General features: G+C 46.2%; 1 protein-coding gene across 5 annotated transcripts in view; it reads left to right on the forward strand.

Moving 5' to 3' along the window:
* The window catches only part of ATE1 (arginyltransferase 1), a 170,532-nt gene that overhangs the window by 143,211 nt on the left and 7,729 nt on the right, over nucleotides 1-19,592 (forward strand). For all 5 annotated transcript variants that reach the window (XM_068257584.1, XM_068257583.1, XM_068257581.1 and 2 more), the window contains one exon: nucleotides 18,535-18,655. In XM_068257584.1, the coding sequence (XP_068113685.1) occupies nucleotides 18,535-18,655 (121 nt within the window). The remainder of the gene's footprint in view (nucleotides 1-18,534; nucleotides 18,656-19,592) is intronic.

The following is a 19,592-nucleotide window of genomic DNA, read 5'->3' on the forward strand; positions in this document are numbered from 1 at the left end:
ACTATATGTTGATTTTCGCTCGTAAAATATTAGTAATCCTTGCCGATATTTTACTATAGCTAAACCTAATCCTACTCTGACACAGAAACCTTCCCTGGCACCTAACCCTAACTGCCAACCCCTCACATACACCCACTCTGAAGCCTAACTGTCCCCCTGCCTATCCCTAATACCCCACCCATCCTGGTCAGCAAGAACCCCCTAAACTCCCTTCCCTTCGCCTAACCCATGCCTGATGCCTGTATTTCCCCTTTGGCGCTGTCTTGCCGATATTTTCAATGAAAGTCTATAGCAGCACCAAATTTTTCCATCATCCAAATGCGCTCAATTTGCCTTATCACTGATTCATTAGGTCCAATATCAGACCAAATATTTGCCGTGATATGGTTACGAGCGCCTCTGATGTTGTAGCGATCTGATGGAACTGGAGATCCAGTTAGCTGCTCTGCTCACTCCCTCTTGTGAGACGTGTGGCGGCCATGAAGACAAGAAACAGCAGCAGCCTGGATATCTACATACAGGGAACGGGTCTCTACAAGAAGAGTGTGCATACTAAGCACATCTCATGCTAATAATCAACCAGACTCCTGCTTTACCTCCAAACAAATCCGACGGCTGTGTTTTAAACTGATGTTCTTTCTTGTGTCAGTTAAAAGGAACTCCAGATTCTGCTAAATAAAACTGACGGTCATTACAATAAATCTTTGAATACACGGGGCTGTGCAATAGTTGTATGAATACACAGTGGCGTGCAAAAGGTTTAGGGCCCTTTTACACTTAAAGCGTACCTGAGAAGGAGCCCTTTTTTTTCCAAATCAGTTTTTGAGTTTTTAAAGATAAACAATGACAAAGTCAAAACCAACATAGATAACAAGAGTTAGGGTCGTACACAAATCAATATGGCCGAAGGAAACTTCCAATAGGATAAAAGGTTGGGGACTGTACTCATTAATGAATGATAAGTCCAGTGCGAGGGTCCCATAAGGGCCTAGAGTGCTCCAGCGAAACTACAGCAACGAACCAAGTCTTTAGAAGAGCATATCAGTCCAGGACACTTGTTTGTGAAACATCAATACAGCCTACATAAGGAAATAGAAGGAGCCCTTTTAAAAATGTATACATACCTGGGTCTTCCTCCAGCCCCATCCGGCGTGATCGCTCCTTCGTCGCCCTCCGTTCCCTGCAACTGGCTCAGAAAAATCCTCCAGTTGGGGCCAGTCTGGCCAGGCTCTCTCCTCCTTCTCGCTCCCGTCGACGGGAGTGTTCTGTGCCTGCACAGTAGTACCACCCAGGTGCAGATCCCAGCGACGTCAACGCAGTTGGCCCCCGGGCTGGAGGACTTTCCGGGGCCAATTGTGGGAGAACGAGGAGTCTGCAGAGGACAGTATGGGAGCGATCAGGCTGGAGGAAGCCTCGGGTATGTATATTTTGTCTTTATATGCCTATCTCAGGTTCCTTTTAATGTGTTTTAACTTTCCATAGCAGTGCATTGTGAAAAGGCTTCAGTTTTTTAGCTTCTAGTGTGAAAGAGGCCATAAGGAAACATGGACATTACCTTGCACATCAGTTGTCTTTTTAGTTATAACTGACATTAAGTAAAAGGACCTTTAGGCGCATTTGTTAAAGTGACGTAAAGTGAGGATGCTTTCAGAAATAATGTAATAAATAGGGATAGCTAATGAGATGCAGACCTGACTTCCATGCAGAGCTAATTTATGTTGTATGCAGCTTGAAATTGGGCCAGTCAAAATTGGCAGAAAGGGCATTTGATTGTGTGCTGCATTTTAATATGTAAAAATTGCAACATCTTTTCTTGTCCAATGCAGTGACATTTCATGGAGTTCTCCTTTAACCTGCATGTGCATCTAATGTACATGTGCAGTGTGCATCTACATAGATTGTTGTGTGACCTGATCATTAGTGATTGGATCAGGCGATGGTCACATGTCCACAGGGGCGCCTCTAGCCATTTTGTCACTCCAGAAAACCTGTGGGCCACTGCCCCCCATGAAAATAATCGTAATTTGGAAATGTTTCATCATAAAATAATCGTATTGCAGCAACGTTCCACCAGAAAATAATCGTAATGTGGGCAGTGTTTCACCAGAAAATAATTGTAACGCAGCAACGTTCCACCAGAAAATAATCGTAATGTGGGGAGTGTTTTGCCAGAAAATAATTGTAACGCAGCAATGTTCCACCAGAAAATAATCGTAATGTGGGCAGTGTTTTGCCAGAAAATAATTGTAACGCAGCAATGTTTTACCAGAAAATAATCGTAATGTGGGCAGCGTTTCGCCAGCAAATAATTGTAACGCAGCAATGTTGAACCAGAAAATAATCGTAATGTGGCAATCTTTCACTAGTAAATCATTGTAATTTGGGAAGCCTTTCACCAGAAAATAATGTGCACCTGTAAAAAATAAAATCTCATTTACTCACCTGCTGAAGACTCCTCTCCCGGCGCGCTGCTTCCCGATCACTTTCACAACTCCCACGCTGACACAAGCAGAGCAGAACGGGAACAAATAGTCTCCAGTGCAGGGCTTTGGATGCCATCTTCCCGTAGCCCTGCTCTGCCTGCCGGATGACTCACATAGGCTGCTGGGAGTGATCTGGCCTTCCCCCGAACAGCACCCCAGGAGACCGCCTAGTTGCCTGGTGGACCTTGGAGCCCATGCATGTCCAGGTATCTTCAAACCTCTGAAAATATTACTGCTTAGGAGTATCAACAAACCTTCACCTTGTATTTTTCTTCTGAATCCTTTTGCTCCCCTTTCCTGCCCACAGCATGGTGCTTTTCTACCACAGGCAAGGGCAGCCATAGTGAGGTAAAATTACTTTCCTAAAGTGCTGCTGAGCCACTGATCATTTTATATATCTTCTATTTGCCCTTAAAGTACACCCACCCTGGCATTCTATTAACTGCGCCAGGGTGGCGGCGCAGCAGGTTTTTTTTAATATTTTTTTTAAAATCATGTAGCTAGCCTGGCACTAGCTACATGATGCCCCCCTCCCTGCGGCGTCCGCCCATAACGTTCGATCGCCGCCGGCGCGTACCCTCCTAAGGAAATGCCGTTCTGAACGGGATTTCCTTGATGGCATCCCCCATCGCCACGACGACGATTGCGATGACGTCATCGACGTCGTGACGTCAGACGGAGTCCCGATCCGCCCCTAAGCGCTGCCTGGCACTGATTGGCCAGGCTGCGCAGGGGTCTCACCGGGGGGGGGGGGGGGGGGGGGCGTTATGTGTCGGGTGGCGGCGAGCGGCGGCGATCGTTGCCAACACACAGCAAGCAAAGTCTGTGTGGCTGATATTGTGGTGAAACCCCTCCCACAGTGTGAGGTCATGACCATGCAGTTTTTCGCTGCACACTTTGGACTACAAATGTCCGCATGGCCTTAAGCTATCGGTGATATCTATAGACTCTGCCTCATGGGACACTCGGGACCTGGACACATGGTGACGCTGTGGAATCGGTAGAGTATATAGCCACAAACGTGCTTATATGTGACATGCTTCACACTACCTTTTGCTATTTTGTCTACAAGTCACGTGCTTGATGCTGCTTCATGCTATATATGCAAAAGTTTGCTGATGATGAACTGTGCTTTGCTCTACTGTACGCTTTGCCAGCCAAGAGTCCGTTATGTGCCCTTGCCTACTAACATCTTTATTTCGCATCATACTATTATTCTTCGGAGCGCATTTAAACATACATGGACATTTTATTTTTTGGTGATCACCCATAAGAAAGAGCTCTGTCCCTGGATGGATGTGGGTATGAGTGCTGGGGTGGTATGCTATGGGAGGTTGGTGGGTTGCCTTACGGGTCAACACTTTTTAATGTTGATAATAATATTAATATAGTTTATATATTTTTATATGAAAACTTATCTTATTGATTAATTGGAGTGTCCTCCTCCTCCTATTTACCCTTAAAGAGCAACTGTTAGCTCTAAAATGCCCCCTCAAAAAAACACATATGTAAGTAGATAAATACATGCTCTACTTACATGACAGATGTATCGTAGTGTCCACGTTTTGATTTCTGTTATTTTCATGTTTATATATTAGAAGGCTCCTGTTGCTGGTAGGGGCCATCTTGTGTCCGGCTAGATCTTCTTCCCCCCCCCGCATCCCCCTCCTCCCCGCACTGACTCTGAGCACAGCGGGGAGGAATAAATGCAGCAGCCACACACAGACTCACCTAATAATGGATCCAAGCGCTGTGGTTCCCATCTATTCTCTGTACTAGTGCAAAGTGTAGGATACTGCAGCGCCTGGAACCATTATTCCGGGAGTCTGTGTGTGTGCACCACCTTTATCCTTCCCCAAAGCTCAGTGCGGGGAAAAAGGAGAAAGCGGCAGGCGGCAGAACGGCGGGGGGGGGGGGGGCGCGGACATGCCACTGGAGGTGGGGGGCAGAGGACAGTGACAGGAGATAGCCTCTGGCCACCCTCCGTGCGCTCTAACAGCAGCGGCGACCAGGCAGACAAGGGGAGACCAGGCGGCCAATCGCAGTGCAGAGAGATGAGTGACAGAGGCATCAGCCAATCAGGCTGATTCAGCATGCCTGTCACTTCTCTCTGCGGCTTGCGTACACTTTTAGAGCCTGGGGCATGAGGAGAGAAATCTACAAAAGTAAGAATGATTTGAAACTTTTACATTGCCTGGTTAGCATCCTTTCTACTGCTCTATTAGCATGCAGTAGAGAACTTATTGTGTATTTTCTGCCTAACAGTTACTCTTTCAAGTTTTGTGGTGAAACCCCTCCCACAGTGTGAGGTCATGACCATGCAGTTTTTTGCCTGTGAGCCTCGTTGCATTGTGGGAAATAATGGCTTTTTCCATCTGCCAAGCAACCAGTATCTCCACGGTGCATAGAACTGTCAGTAACGAACATTCCGTACGGATCACTGTCGGAACTAAAGGTGTCACCACCAGCGATAAATGTCACAATGTAAATCGGAGAGGAAAGATTTTGAAATGGGCAAACACTGTCTAAATAATTAATAAATTAATATTGTAAACCATAATCAATTTTATTCATTGCTACTTTCGCTATGGTTCCTCTTCAAATTGAGTCTGGTTCCTATAGAGCCTCCCATTTCTCCCCTGGTTCCCTCATTCCACCGCAGGTTTCTCAGTTCAAATCTTCCACCGCAGGAGGCTTTGTCAGTGTTCGTGAGCCTGAGTGCTCCCAAAGACTGGTAGCTCCTTACCGCGCATGTGCATAAGCGCATGCGCTTCTGAAGCCTCCCGCAGTGGCAGAGAGCAGTCTCTGTCCAATCAGTCGGAGACTGCTAACAGGGCAGCCAGCAGTGGAAGGACGCGACCAGGAGAGGAACGGGAAGGCTCTATAAGACTTCCAGATACCCTTTCGGTGGGGGATTGAAACGGGGGGAGCCAGCACAGGATAGAGAGCACCGAGAGAGGAGACAGAAGGCTCTATATGACCCAGAACCTTCCCTCTCCTTAGGCAAGTATCAGATTTTGTTTTCTTAAAAAAAAAACTGCTTCAGACTCACTTTAAAAGAAAAAGCGTAAGATTTCAGCTAACAGCCGCCTTCAGACTCAGTTCCTGTATGCTGACAAGAGAACACCGCGTATATACATGCAAGCATACCGTATGTAAGGGGCTATGCTGTACAGCCTGCAATAGGACGTGCATCTTGGTTAATAAAAGAATTTGGCACACATTCCACACTCTGTATGGTTCATCAAATGTGGACAATCTGAAGTAGTTTGTCTCTCTTATGACCCATAGACACACTCCCTCCGGAGGTGTTGCTGCCTCTTATAATGCCGCCGATGACAGTTGAAGGTTGAACTCTTGTTTATGCAGCGGAGACTTCTCTCAAACTGCAAAGCCGCCCTAATACCCTTTTAATAAAATCTCACCAGGGGTTATTGTGCTGCAGATGTCAGTGCAAGAGCAGACTGTGTGTTTAACCCCTGCACGGAGCTGCCTGGACAGCACTGTGTTAAATCTCCCCTTTGTTACCGGCTGATCTCAGAGCAGCCCTTTCCTAGATGGGATATGACAGAACAAACAAGGTTTTCAGACCCTACAACAAATCCCATCCAGAGTTCACTTTGAAATGTCTCCAGAAGGCAGGGTGGGGGGAAGGGGCGAGGGTCAGAGGCGCTGTCTGCCTCTGATGTTGTCGTGCCGGGACTTGTTGTATATGTGCCAATATTTGGGCTACATGGCAATACTTAAAAAGGCTTTTCGGTTACCAAATGAAATTAGTTGACAGTGGTTTCCTGTGTCAACGTAGCTGCCCGGGCCTGGAACTCATGTTCCTCTTTGTATTAGAGTCCCCAGAATCATTTGTAACATCTGTGGTTGAAATCTGGCACCTCTCAGTACTGCAGAGATCTGCTCCCAGAAGGCGAATACATGGCCTAGTGCAAGTCATGCAGTGAACATACACATAGTCTGCAATAACAGATCGTGAAAGTGTTCCTAGACATTCATTTATTGGCCTCTGATTGGCACACTGTGGTACACATAGATTTTAATATTATCTTAAAGAGACTCCGTAACAAAAATTGCATCCTGTTTTTTATCATCCTACAAGTTCCAAAAGCTATTCTAATGTGTTCTGGCTTACTGCAGCACTTTCTACTATCACAGTCTCTGTAATAAATCAATGTATCTTTCCCTTGTCAGACTTGTCAGCCTGTGTCTGGAAGGCTGCCAAGTTCTTCAGTGTTGTGGTTCTGCTATGCACTCCCCCCTCAGGGGGGAAAGAAACACACAAATGATCTCTTGAGATTCAAAAGGAAGGGTGTATACAGCCTGCTTGTGTATGGATGTATTTTCTATGTGTGGACATACTGTACATCAACCTACTTCCTGTTTTGGTGGCCATTTTGTTTGTTTATAAACAAACTTTTTAAAACTGTTTTTAACCACTTTTAATGCGGCGGGGAGCGGCGAAATTGTGACAGAGGGGAATAGGAGATGTCCCCTAACGCACTGGTATGTTTACTTTTGTGCGATTTTAACAATACAGATTCTCTTTAAGCTTCGTACACACGCCTGAATTAAGGCAGCCGCTAACGACCGACTTAGCTAACAATCAGGTGTGTGAACGGCAACCCCTGACCTGCGAGCAATCCGCCGAGCAGATCTGCTAAACCCCAGTGAAGCCAATCCCATTGTTCTCGCCGCTCCCCTGCGTGACGTGACGTCACACATGCCCCGCTCGTCGTTCTTCCATCGCCCCCCCCCCTTCCTTACACACACACACACACACAGAACTCAGTGCGTTGTCCGCTATACAGCTGACACGCTTGTGTGTAGCCGACAATGCGCTGTTGCAGGGACACCAAAGGATGATTTGCATATTCAGCAGTGATGCATTGTGGGACACCTCATATGCCCACTCCAACCTGAATAACCGCAAAAACCTTCTTTTTTTTAAGAAGGAAAACTCATGTTTTGCATGACATTTTAGTAAGAGGGCTTTTTTGACCTTTGTACCTTACACACTCCTAGGAGTTCTGGTTCACCATGAGCTTGCTGGGTAATCTCTAACTCTACATTTCATTGGCGAGAGAGACACCGTTTAGGAACCAGGGTGGTCTGGAAGCAGCAGCATGGGAAGTAAATAAAATGGGCCGATAATGGCGTACATGAAAAGAGGGCACCAGGTTTGCCAGTAGTAGTATCTCGTTAAAATTAGCAATATTCTACTACTATATTTTCATAGTATAATATTGGTATTATTTACCGATATTTTACTATTGCTAAACCTAACCCTACTCTCACACAGTACCCTCCCTCCTTAATTTAACCCTCCCCCTTATCCACAAAGCCACGATATGCAGCTATGAAGGTAAATTTTTGCACCCGGAGGTGTCCAATTAGAAGCAAGAGAAGACATTTTCTCCTCTAGCCTGTGTGGTAAAAACTTACCCTTTTGCCGCTAATCGGGCACCCAGATTTACTTTTATAGCTGCATATAGCCACGATTTGCAGTAAAAAATATTTAAATTTGGGCGCCCTGACGCTCCTGCTAACGGTTGCTGACATGCGCCAAAATGTCCCCCTACTGCTGCTAAATGCAGCTTTTATCATAGGCACCTATGGCGACACCGGTTTTTCTGTAAGGGCTCCTGCACCCTTTTCCTGCTTCACCGGTAATGTCAGAAGATATTGTGACGATAGTTTACAAATTCCAAGGTGGCTTGGAGGGGCACGAAGCAACAGTGGTCAGGTATTGGTATCACGACATCCTAGACGGGATGTCCAAATTATTTACTAAGAACACTAAAATCAAAACCACATTATCAGCGCAACCAAACAATCATGAATCTGTGGAACAATATGTGTGTGTCGCAGCCAAAGTCCAACACTTCAGTACAGCGTTTGAGTCAATATCGAATAAAACACTTCAGCGCAGGCTCACTTATGTCCACCACCGAGAACACCATAAAAACAGATGCGCTTACCAGATCCTTACAGACCTTAACTACAGGGTCTGTAATAAAGCTTTATGAGGTCAGCAGCAGGTGTCTTCACAGCCGGCCTCCTCTCCAGTTTGGACAGAATAACTCAAATCCTCATATGCAGTGTTTCACCAAAATTAGAGGCATGTAGATGGTAGTGTTTGATAGAAAATGATGTGATCTCTGTAAATGGGACGCCGTTCATCCCCACGTTATGCCTGCAGGTAATTTTCTTTTCTTTTTGCACAATAATCTGATAACTTTTTAATTCAATTTAACTATATTGGGTCTCAATAAATAATTATAAATGTAAGGGAGACGCTTTGCCACATATTGATACGGAATAATATCCGGAAACATGCCTGAACTGACTCCCTATGAGGGCGGAAGGGGAAGTGATGTTGCGTGGAGCGCACCACCATCTTCCCGGAAGCACTGACGGCGTTCTCCCGTGCGGCCATCTCTGCACAACTCTGCCTAATTAAGGTAAAAAACTATATATAGGTATATCCAGCCACCATGTCTTTTAGCTCCTGAGGAAACTTTAATAGTGAAACCGGTCGAGTGAGGTGGACGTGTGGCTGGACGACGTCCCATGATTTATGTGCTGTCTTCTCTGTGGGTCCCTGTAACAAGGACCCTGATGTGAGTGACCCCTTTTAAAACTTTTTATGCTGTTTTTTACTGCGCTACATTAAAAATTGCTACAGATACGCTTAGATGTGCATTGTTTTTTTGCATGCCTCTAATTTTGGTGAAACACTGCATATGAGGATTTGAGTTATTCTGTCCAAACTGGAGAGGAGGCCGGCTGTGAAGACACCTGCTGCTGACCTCATAAAGCTTTATTACAGACCCTGTAGTTAAGGTCTGTAAGGATCTGGTAAGCGCATCTGTTTTTATGGTGTTCTCGGTGGTGGACATAAGTGAGCCTGCGCTGAAGTGTTTTATTCGATATTTACTAAGAACACTTGTTCCTTAATATTAGACTAAAAACAGGACCACATTCATTAAGTGTGAAGCATGTTCTAATGCTTGGCTTTAAGTTTTGTTTACTCTAGCTCGGAACATCATTTGGGTGTCCTCACAGTCATTTACTTTAATGTCTTGAGTTCATCTGCCATATTTAGAACACATGTAAACATTGTTAAGGAACATCCCTTATCTAGCCACGTCTTCCTGTGTATCACTTTTTTTTTTGTTCTGTTTGATCGCCGGGGTTCTTCAGGGTGAGCTATATTTGTAAGTGAGAAAGCAAGCGTTCGGTATGTGATGTGTTGTTTTTTTTATCAGCATCACAATTAGCATTTTCCGGCAAAAATCCTTAACCTCCAAATGCCAGAAGGTTGGTAGGTGTCATGCAAGTGTTATCTGCATTGGCTCCTACAGATAAATATTGGCGAGCCAGACAAAAAACAGCCACTTCCTGTTAGGGGAAGAAAGTTTCGTAGATAACTGAAAATTAGGAGTGGTGAATTTGATGTGAGTACATAGAACTGGATGGCACTGAGAAATGTACCAGGTTTTATTTTTCTCATTTCTTTTTTTAAGCTCAGAATGTCAGGAGAGATGTGCCAGTTGGAAAGAAACCTGCGCTTTCAGTTTTATTACATCCATTCTTGACAACACATATCCCTCTCACCATCTTAAACAAACTTTACAGAAAATGGACAGCCAAGCTCGGGTTGGGAGTACAACAGCTCTTTCTGTCTTTGCTCATTTACTTACTTGAAGGATAAGAGTACCTTTGTAGTGTTATTAACCATAAACGAATGCTGTCCCTGAATATATTTATTCCTGGACCTGGCACAGCTTTATAATAAAAAAGGCAGTTTACATGCAGTAATTAGATGGAATTTTTTATCTAAAAACAGACTTGCTTGTTTAGATTTCGGCTGCACCAAAGGATAGTGCTTGAGAAATCTTAACATCAAAGTAGTACAGAACGTTTAGTTTAGTGATTCTATGAAAGGCCAATGATAGGACAGGAAATGTATTTTATTATTATTTAGTATTTTTATAGCGCTGACATCTTACTCAGCACTGTACAGAGTGTATTGTCTTGTCACTTAAAGGGGCACTATGGCGAAAAATTTAAAATATGTGCAAACATAAATAAGAAGTGTGTTTTTCTTCCAGAGTAAAATGAGCCATAAATTACTTTTCTCCTATGTTGCTGTCACTTACAGTATGTAGTAGAAATCTGACAGAAGCGACAGGTTTTGGAATAGTCTATCTCTTCATGGGGGGATTCTCAGGGATTTATTTATTGTCAAAAGCACTTGAATGGCAGTTGCCAGCGGCGTAGAAATCGCTATAGCAACCATAGCGTTGCTATAGGGCCCGCGGCAGCCCTACGTCACAGGGAGCCCGCCGCCATCAGCTAAGAGAGATTTTTTTTTAATTATAATAATGCCGGCACTCCGGCCCGCCCCCCCCCCTCTCCCTGCCTCCCCTCGGGGGCCCCCCTCCTCCTATTATGAGCGGCGCGGGAGAGCGGCATATAGAGCAGGCTCCGGCGGGAGGTCCAGCAGGCTCAGACGCTAGAGGTCCAGCTGCCCCCGGGCTACGGTGTCTCCTCTCTCTGTATGCTGCTCGCATTCGAGCAGCATACAGAGAGATGAGACACCGTAGCCCGGAGGCAGCTGGACCTCTAGCGCCTGATTACCCCGCCGGAGCCTGCTCTATATGCCGCACCGCTCATAATAGGAGGAGGGGGGTCCCCGAGGTGAGTCAGGGAGGGAGGGGGGCCCTGACCCACTAAGCCACCCGTCTGCCCACTCACCCACCCACCCCGGACACCTAACTGTCCACCCACCCGCCCCGGCTACCTAACTGTCCACATACCTGGCTACCTAACTGTCCACCCGGCTACCTGGCTACCTAACTCTCCACCCACCCACCCGGCTACCTAACTGTCCACCCACCTGACCACCCGGCTACCTGGCTACATAACTGTCCACCCGGCTACCTAACTGTTTACCCACCCGGCTACCTAACTGTCCACCCACCCGGCTACCTAACTGTCCACCCACCCGCCTACCTGGCTACCTAACTGTCCACCCCCCCTGGCTACCTAACTGTCCACATACCTGGCTGCCTAACTGTCCACCTACCTGGCTACCTAACTGTCCACCCACCCGGCTACCCGACTACCTAACTGTCCACCCAGCTACCTGGCTACCTAACTGTACACCCACCCGGCTGCCTAACTGTCCACCCACCCACCTGGTTACCTAACTGTCCGCCCACCCGGCTACCCGGCTACTTAACTGTCCACCCACCCGGCTGCCTAACTGTCCACCCACCCGGCTGCCTAACTGTCCACCCACCCGGCTGCCTAACTGTCCACCCACTAACCCACCCGGCTACCTAACTGTCCGCCCACCCGGCTACCTGGCTACCTAACTGTCCACCCACCCGGCTACCTAACTGTCCACCCACACCCCCCGGCTACCTAACTGTCCACATACCTGGCTGCCTAACTGTCCACCCACCCACCTGGCTACCTAACTGTCCGCCCACCAACCCACCCGGCTACTTAACTGTCCACCCACCCACCCGGCTACCTAACTGTCTACCCACCAACCCACCCGGCTACCTAACTGTCCACCCACCCAGCTACCTGGCTACCTAACTGTCCACCCACCCGGCTACCTAACTGTCCACCCACCCACCCGGCTGCCTAACTGTCCACCCACTAACCCACCCGGCTACCTAACTGTCCGCCCACCCGGCTACCTGGCTACCTAACTGTCCACCCACCCGGCTACCTAACTGTCCACCCACACACCCCGGCTACCTAACTGTCCACATACCTGGCTGCCTAACTGTCCACCCACCCACCCGGCTACCTAACTGTCTACCCACCCGGCTGCCTAACTGTCCACCCACCCACCCGGCTGCCTAACTGTCCACCCACCAACCCACCCGGCTACCTAACTGTCCGCCCACCCACCCGGCTACCTAACTGTCCACCCACCCGGCTACCTAACTGTCCACCCACCCGGCTACCTAACTGTCCACCCACCCGGCTACCTAACTGTCCACCCACCCGGCTGCCTAACTGTCCACCCACCCACCCGGCTACCTACCCGCCCACCTGGCTGCCTAACTGTCCGCCCACCAACCCACCCGGCTACTTAACTGTCCACCCACCCACCCGGCTACCTAACTGTCTACCCACCCGGCTGCCTAACTGTCCACCCACCCACCCACCCGGCTGCCTAACTGTCCACCCACCCACCCACCCGGCTGCCTAACTGTCCACCCACCCACCCACCCGGCTGCCTAACTGTCCACCCACCCACCCGGCTACCTAACTGTCCACCCACCCACCCGGCTACCTAACTGCCCACCCACCCAGCTACCTAACTGCCCACCTGGCTACCTAACTGCCTACCCGGCTACCTAACTGCCTACCCTCCCACCCGGCTACCTAAGTGACCACCCGGCTACCTACCGGCCCACCCAGCTACCTAACTGCCTACCTGCCCACCCGGCTACCTAACTGCCCACCTGGCTACCTATATGCCTTCCCTCCCACCCGTCTACCTATCTGCCTACCCTGCCCACCCGTCTACCTATCTGCCTACCCTGTGGGGAAATCTGCTGACAATCTGGTTACATTTTATTGGGAAATCTGCCCACAATCTGGTTGCAATTTGTGGGGAAATCTGCCAACAATCTGGTTGCATATTGTGGGGAAATCTGCCTACAATCTGGTTGCATATTGTGGGGAAATCTGCTGACAATCTGGGTGCATTTTGTGGGGAAATCTGCTGACAATCGGGTTGCATATTGTAGAGAAATCTGCCGACAATCTGGTTGCATATTGTAGGGAAATCTGCCGACAATCTGGTTGCATATTTTAGGGAAATCTGCCGACAATCTGGGTGCATTTTGTGGTGAAATCTGCCGACAATCTGGATGCATTTTGTGGGGAAATTTGCCGACAATCTGGATGCATTTTGTGGGGAAATCTGCCGACAATCTGGGTGCATTTTGCGGGGAAATCAGATTTCTCCACAAAATGTTTGGGTGGGAGGTCTGTGGGGTTGGAAGGTCGTGGGGGGGCCCATACTTTTTTTTGCTATGGGGCCCAATCATTTCTAGCTACGCCCCTGGCAGTTGCTCTGTCCAACTGCCAAAATACTGTGTAGAGAGCAGGGAAGCTGGCCAGCATCATTGTTTAAATCCTTTTTAGGTAATGTCTTTATAAGAATAAAAGCCTTGCTGAGAATCCCCTATGAAGAGATGGACTAGTCCAAAACCTGTTGCTTCTGTCAGATTTCTACTACCTACTGTAAGTGACAGCAGCATAGGAGAAAAGTAATTTATGGCTCATTTTAATCTGGAAAAACATACTTCTTATTTGTTTGTTTGCACATATTTTACATTTTTAAATTTTTCGCCATAGTGCCCCTTTAACTGTCCCTCACATTCTAATCCCCACCATAGTCGTATGTCTATGTATATATTGTGTAGTGTTTGTATCATAGTCTAGGGCCAATTTAGGGGAAAGGCAATTAACTTATCTGTATGTTTTTGGGATGTAGGAGAAAACCGGAATGCCAGGAGGAAACCCACACACACGGGGAGAACACAAAATACGTTTTTTTCGGATTTCGGCCTGCCAGAACACTTGACTACATGAGGCCAGCCAAGCCCCAAAGTGACTTCCCGCTGCTGCTTAAGCCTCATACACAGGAGGCACCGTTGTAGCTGTTGCTAGAACACAGGAGACGTGTGCGTGACAGCTCAGCGACATCTCCACCTGAGCAACAGCTGTCTACACGACAGGCAGCGAAGCGGCGGAAGCTGTCGCTGAAGGTTTGGCCCCTGCCGGAAGCTTCCTTCTAGCTGTGGGTAGCTGTCGCTAGTCCGTACATAAACACGCAGTACGCGTGGCGGACTAGCGACGGTTGCTGCGACAGATGTTGCAGGCGATTGGCCAAGTCAATCGCCTGGCAACAGCTCTGAGTAGCGACAGTTCGTGGCACGCGCCTCATACACACGGAGGACCTGCCGCCATCTCTGCCTGCGTTCTGTACACACAGCAGGTCCTAAGTTCACAGCTGTCGGTTGCAGCTCCCTGTGCTGCCTCTCCATTCTGCATACAGGACCCATGAAGCTGCTTTCACAGCTGCCTGCTGAAGCCTTCCCTTTATCCTGCAGAGCCTGCAGCTTCATCAGTCAGAGTCCAGGGAGCAGAAGACAGCAGGAAAGACACTAAAGGGGTTGACATGTCACATTTAGACTTGTTGCATTCTGGGCGGCCAAAGTCTGCAAAAAGGTCTGCATTAAATGAATTGGCCACAGCAGTCGGCCATTTCCCGTATTGACCGTTCAGAACCTGAGGTGGCCGGATTTTGGCTTCTGGCCGTAACATATACGCAACAAAAAATGTAAACAAGCCAAGGCTTATCTTTATTCTTTGAAATCTTTAAAGCGGATCCAAAATGAAAAACTAACTATAACAAATAACTTGTCTATATATCTTATCTAAAGTTTAGATAGTTTACTCAGCATATCTATCTGCAAACCGCTTCAACGGTTTATGATTATTTATTCGCTCTAACCACTCCAACGGAAACAGCCCTTACCAAAGTGGCCAATTACCTTCTTATAACCAAATCCAAAGGTCATTTTTCCATACTCCTCCTTCTTGACCTGTCATCAGCATTTGATACTGTCGACCACACCTTACTCTTACAAATACTTTCAAATGTAGGAATAAAGGGCCTTGCTCTCACATGGTTATCTTCCTACCTTTCTGGAAGGTCCTTCACAGTCTCCTACTCAGATCAGATCTCTTCTCCTCATGCTTTGTCTGTTGGGGCTCCCCAAGGCTCTGTCCTTGGTCCGCTCCTCTCTTCCATCTACATGCACGGTCTTGGTGACTTAATCAACTCATTCGGGTTTCAATACCACCTGTATGCAGACGATACACAACTGTACCTCTCTGCCCCAGACCTTAACTCCCTCCTCAACCGTGTTCCTGACTGCTTGTCTGCTATATCCTCCTTCATGTCCTCTCACTTCCTAAAACTTAATATGAGTAAAACAGAACTAATAATTTTTCCACTGTCTCTGTCCACCTCTCTGCCTGAAGTAACAATAAATGTTAATAACACTCCCGTAACTTCAGTTCCCAAAGCATGGTGCTTGGGGGTAATATTCGACTCATCTCTTTTATTCCTTATGTTCACTCCATAACCAGCTCCTGCCATCTCCAACTCAAAAACATATCTCGCATCCGTCCTTTTCTCACTCAAGACGCAACTAAAATGTTAATACATGCTCTTATAATTTCTCGTCTGGACTACTGCAACATACTACTTTGTGGACTACCTTCTAACAGACTGGCCTCACTCCAGTCTGTACTGAACTCAGCTGCTCATCTCATTCATCTTTCTTCTTGATCTTCCTCTGCTGACCCTCTTTGTCAAGCTCTTCACTGGCTGCCAATTAACCAGAGGATCCAGTTCAAACTCCTAACCCTAACCTACAAAGCTTTCCACAATCTCTCTCCCCGGTACATATCCTCACTAATTTCCAGATACAAACCCAATTGCAATCTCAGATCGGCACATGATCTTCTCTTGTCCTCCTCTAGAATCACCTCCTCATGTTTACAAGATTTCGCACGCGCTTCACCCCTCCTCTGGAATGCCCTCCCACAACACATCCGTCACTCGCCAACCTTTACCTTTAAACGCTCTCTAAAAACACAATTGTTCCGACAAGCATATGTGCTACCCTAGGCCACTTCCCTTTGTCCTAAGACCAAATTGCACTCCTACTAGGTATCCTAAAACACACTGCCTCTATATATTTGTTGTATACTACCCCTCCTCTTGTTTCCACCCATTCCCTTTAGATTGTAAGCTCCCAAGGGCAGGGCTCTCTCCCCCTTTTGTGTCTTGGAAATCATACATTTTATTCATCATGTTACTTTTATCACTGTCATTACCAATTCTATAGTTTGTATCATTGTTTGTATTTTGTCACTAATTATGTATCTTTTATATTGGTGTACACAATTGTCTGTATTATGTACCCCATGTTTGTTTCTTACTTTGTACAGCGCCACGGAATATGTTGGCGCTTTATGAATCAATTATAATTCCTGTGATACGAGGGCAGCCATGTTCTGTTTGTCACTTTACACACAGGCAAGCTGATCTGTATCTCCAGCCCTCAACCTGTGAAAACTTCACTCCCCTCTCCTACTCCCTCCTCCCCTCTGCCTTTGAAATGTCTGGCTAGTAACCTCCTCCTGCCCAGACTGAGCTCCCATAAGCCCTTGCTACTAAGGCTGAGAGTGCCAATGCTCTCTGGAGAAGCTGTGGGCGAGGCTTGTTTTATTTATAGGGAATTAGATTATTAAAACAAAACAAAAAAAGTATTTGGCTTGAGGAATGCCCTATAAACTATATGAAAGGAACACAATTATGCAATGAGGAAACGTTTATCTCGGATCCACTTTAAAGCTAAACTGTCCTTCCTTGTGTGATGTCAGATTAGGAGGCACAGTCTTTTACATGCTTGGCTATACAGTACTGTACATGTTATTGACCAAACATAATAGAACTACCGTATATACTCGCAAGCAAGCCGAATTTTTGACCCCCCAAAAGTGGGCCAAAAGTTGGGGGGTCGGCTTGCATGCGAGTCATGTTGGTCCGTTGGCTCCTTCCCCATCCCCCCCCCCCCCCCCCCCCTCCGCGGTTGCCGCTGCTATTCGCTTACCTGGCAGCTTCCCATATTCCTCCCTCCGTCTCCTGCACGGGCTTGTAAATAATTCACAGCAGCTCGCCCCACGGCGGCTGCTGTGTGATGACGGAGGAAGCTGTAGGCAGAGCAGCTTCCTGTACGGGCGATGTGTATCGCCGTTGCTATGGGAACCGCTCTGCCTACAGCTTCCTCCGTCATCACACAGCAGCCGCCGTGGGGCGAGCTGCTGTGAATTATTTACAAGCCCGTGCAGGAGACGGAGGGAGGAATATGGGAAGTCGCCGGGTAAGCTAATAGCGGCGGCTGCGGGGGAGTGGACACACACACACACACACACACTATCTACCTATACTGAGCACTATACTAGGCACTATCTACTTATACTGGGGCACTATACTAGCTATACTGGGGCACTATTCTAGCTATATTGGGCACTTTATTAGCTATACTGGGCAATATACTAGCTATACTGAGCACTATACTAGCTATACTGAGCACTATACTAGCTATACTGAGCACTATACTAGCTATACTGAGCACTATGCTAGCTATACTGAGCACGATCTACCTATACTGAGCACTATACTAGCTATACTGGGCACTATCTAATTATACTGGGGCACTATACTAGCTATACTGGGGCACTATAATAGCCATACTGGGGCACTATTCTAGCTATACTGGGCACTTTATTAGCTATACTGGGCACTATACTAGCTATACTGAACACTATACTAGCTATACTGCGCACTATGCTAGCTATACTGAGCACTATGCTAGCCATACTGGGGCACTATGCTAGCTATACTGGGATACTATACTAGCTATACTGGGGCACTATACTAGCTATACTGGGGCACTATACTAGCTTTACTGGGGTACTTTACTAGCTTTACTGGGGAACTTTACTAGCTTTACTGGGGCACTTTACTAGCTATACTGGGGCACTTTACTAGCTATACTGGGGCACTTTACTAGCTATACTGAGCACTATACTAGCTATACAGGGCACTATACTAGCTATACTGAGGCACTACCTACCCATACTGGACACTATACTAGCTATACTGGGACACACTGGAGGGAATCACACGGCCAGCATTTCCTACCCCCGGCTTACATGAGGGTCAATCATTTTTTCCTGTTTTTTCAGTTAAAAGTTGGGGGGTCGGCTTATATGCGGGTCGGCTTGCTTGCGAGTATATACGGTACACACTTTTCTTTTGCTGCGGTCTAGAGCCTGTGGATATTTCAGATGGGTAACTGTAAGCAAGCTGCATGTGAAACCTGTTACAACAATGTATTATTTTTTCCTCTTCTTTTTTTAGGGTCAGTATAGGCCATCGCAGCTCCTTTGCCCTGAGAGTTATGTGTGGGTGCCCATCGAGACATGTGTACCTTTACTGGAGTGCAATAAATATGCTCGTTTCAACAGCAACCCTGAAGAAAGTAAGTACATTTTAACCTGTTGTTTTTTTTTCACCCATACTTAAAGCAAACCTGAAGCGAAAATAAACTTATGAGATCATTAATTTCATGTGTAGTACAGCTAAGAAATAGAACATTTGTAACAAAGTCTCATATTGTTTTCCAGTACAGGAAGAGTTAAAAAAACTTCAGATGTTATCTATGCAAAAGAGCTTCTCTGAGCTCTCCGACCCAACTTGGGTGGGATACAGTCCAGTTTTCTGAAGCACTTAAAAAGCCACAAAACAGTGAGATACAGCTTGAGATAAGGTTATACAGTGGGAAATTTCAAAGGGTCCTTATTTCTGCTTTTTCTTATAGTTTAAGACCGTGTGGTTTTAAAACTGCAACTGGGACAGAATGATGCAGTGTGTGTGTTTGTGTGTGTGTGTGTATGTATGTATGTATGTACATGTGTGTATATGTGTATATATATATATATATATATATATATATATATATATATATATATATATATATATATATATATATGTGTGTATATGTATATATATATATATATATATATAATAATGTATATACACATACACTGTATATCAGAACGGATAGTGGTGCAGGTTTTGTTACTGGCGGAGGAGCATATATATAAATATATATATATATATATATATATATATATATATGTATGTATATATATATATATGTATGTATATATGTGTATATATATATATATATATATATATATATATATATATATATATATATATATATATATAGTGTGTGTGTGTGTGTGTGTATATAGACTTTTCTTTTCTACTAATGTTCAATTCCTTATCTATACTATTATTTTGTATCCTTATCTATACTAAACACACAATTCACTATATCATAAGTTGTTTTTTTTGGCATCAGGTTTTCTTAGAATCCTCATAAGAAACGTGCTTTACGTTTGTATTTCTCC

This window comes from Hyperolius riggenbachi, chromosome 10 (genome assembly GCF_040937935.1).
Source record: "Hyperolius riggenbachi isolate aHypRig1 chromosome 10, aHypRig1.pri, whole genome shotgun sequence".
Classification (NCBI taxonomy): domain Eukaryota; kingdom Metazoa; phylum Chordata; class Amphibia; order Anura; family Hyperoliidae; genus Hyperolius; species Hyperolius riggenbachi.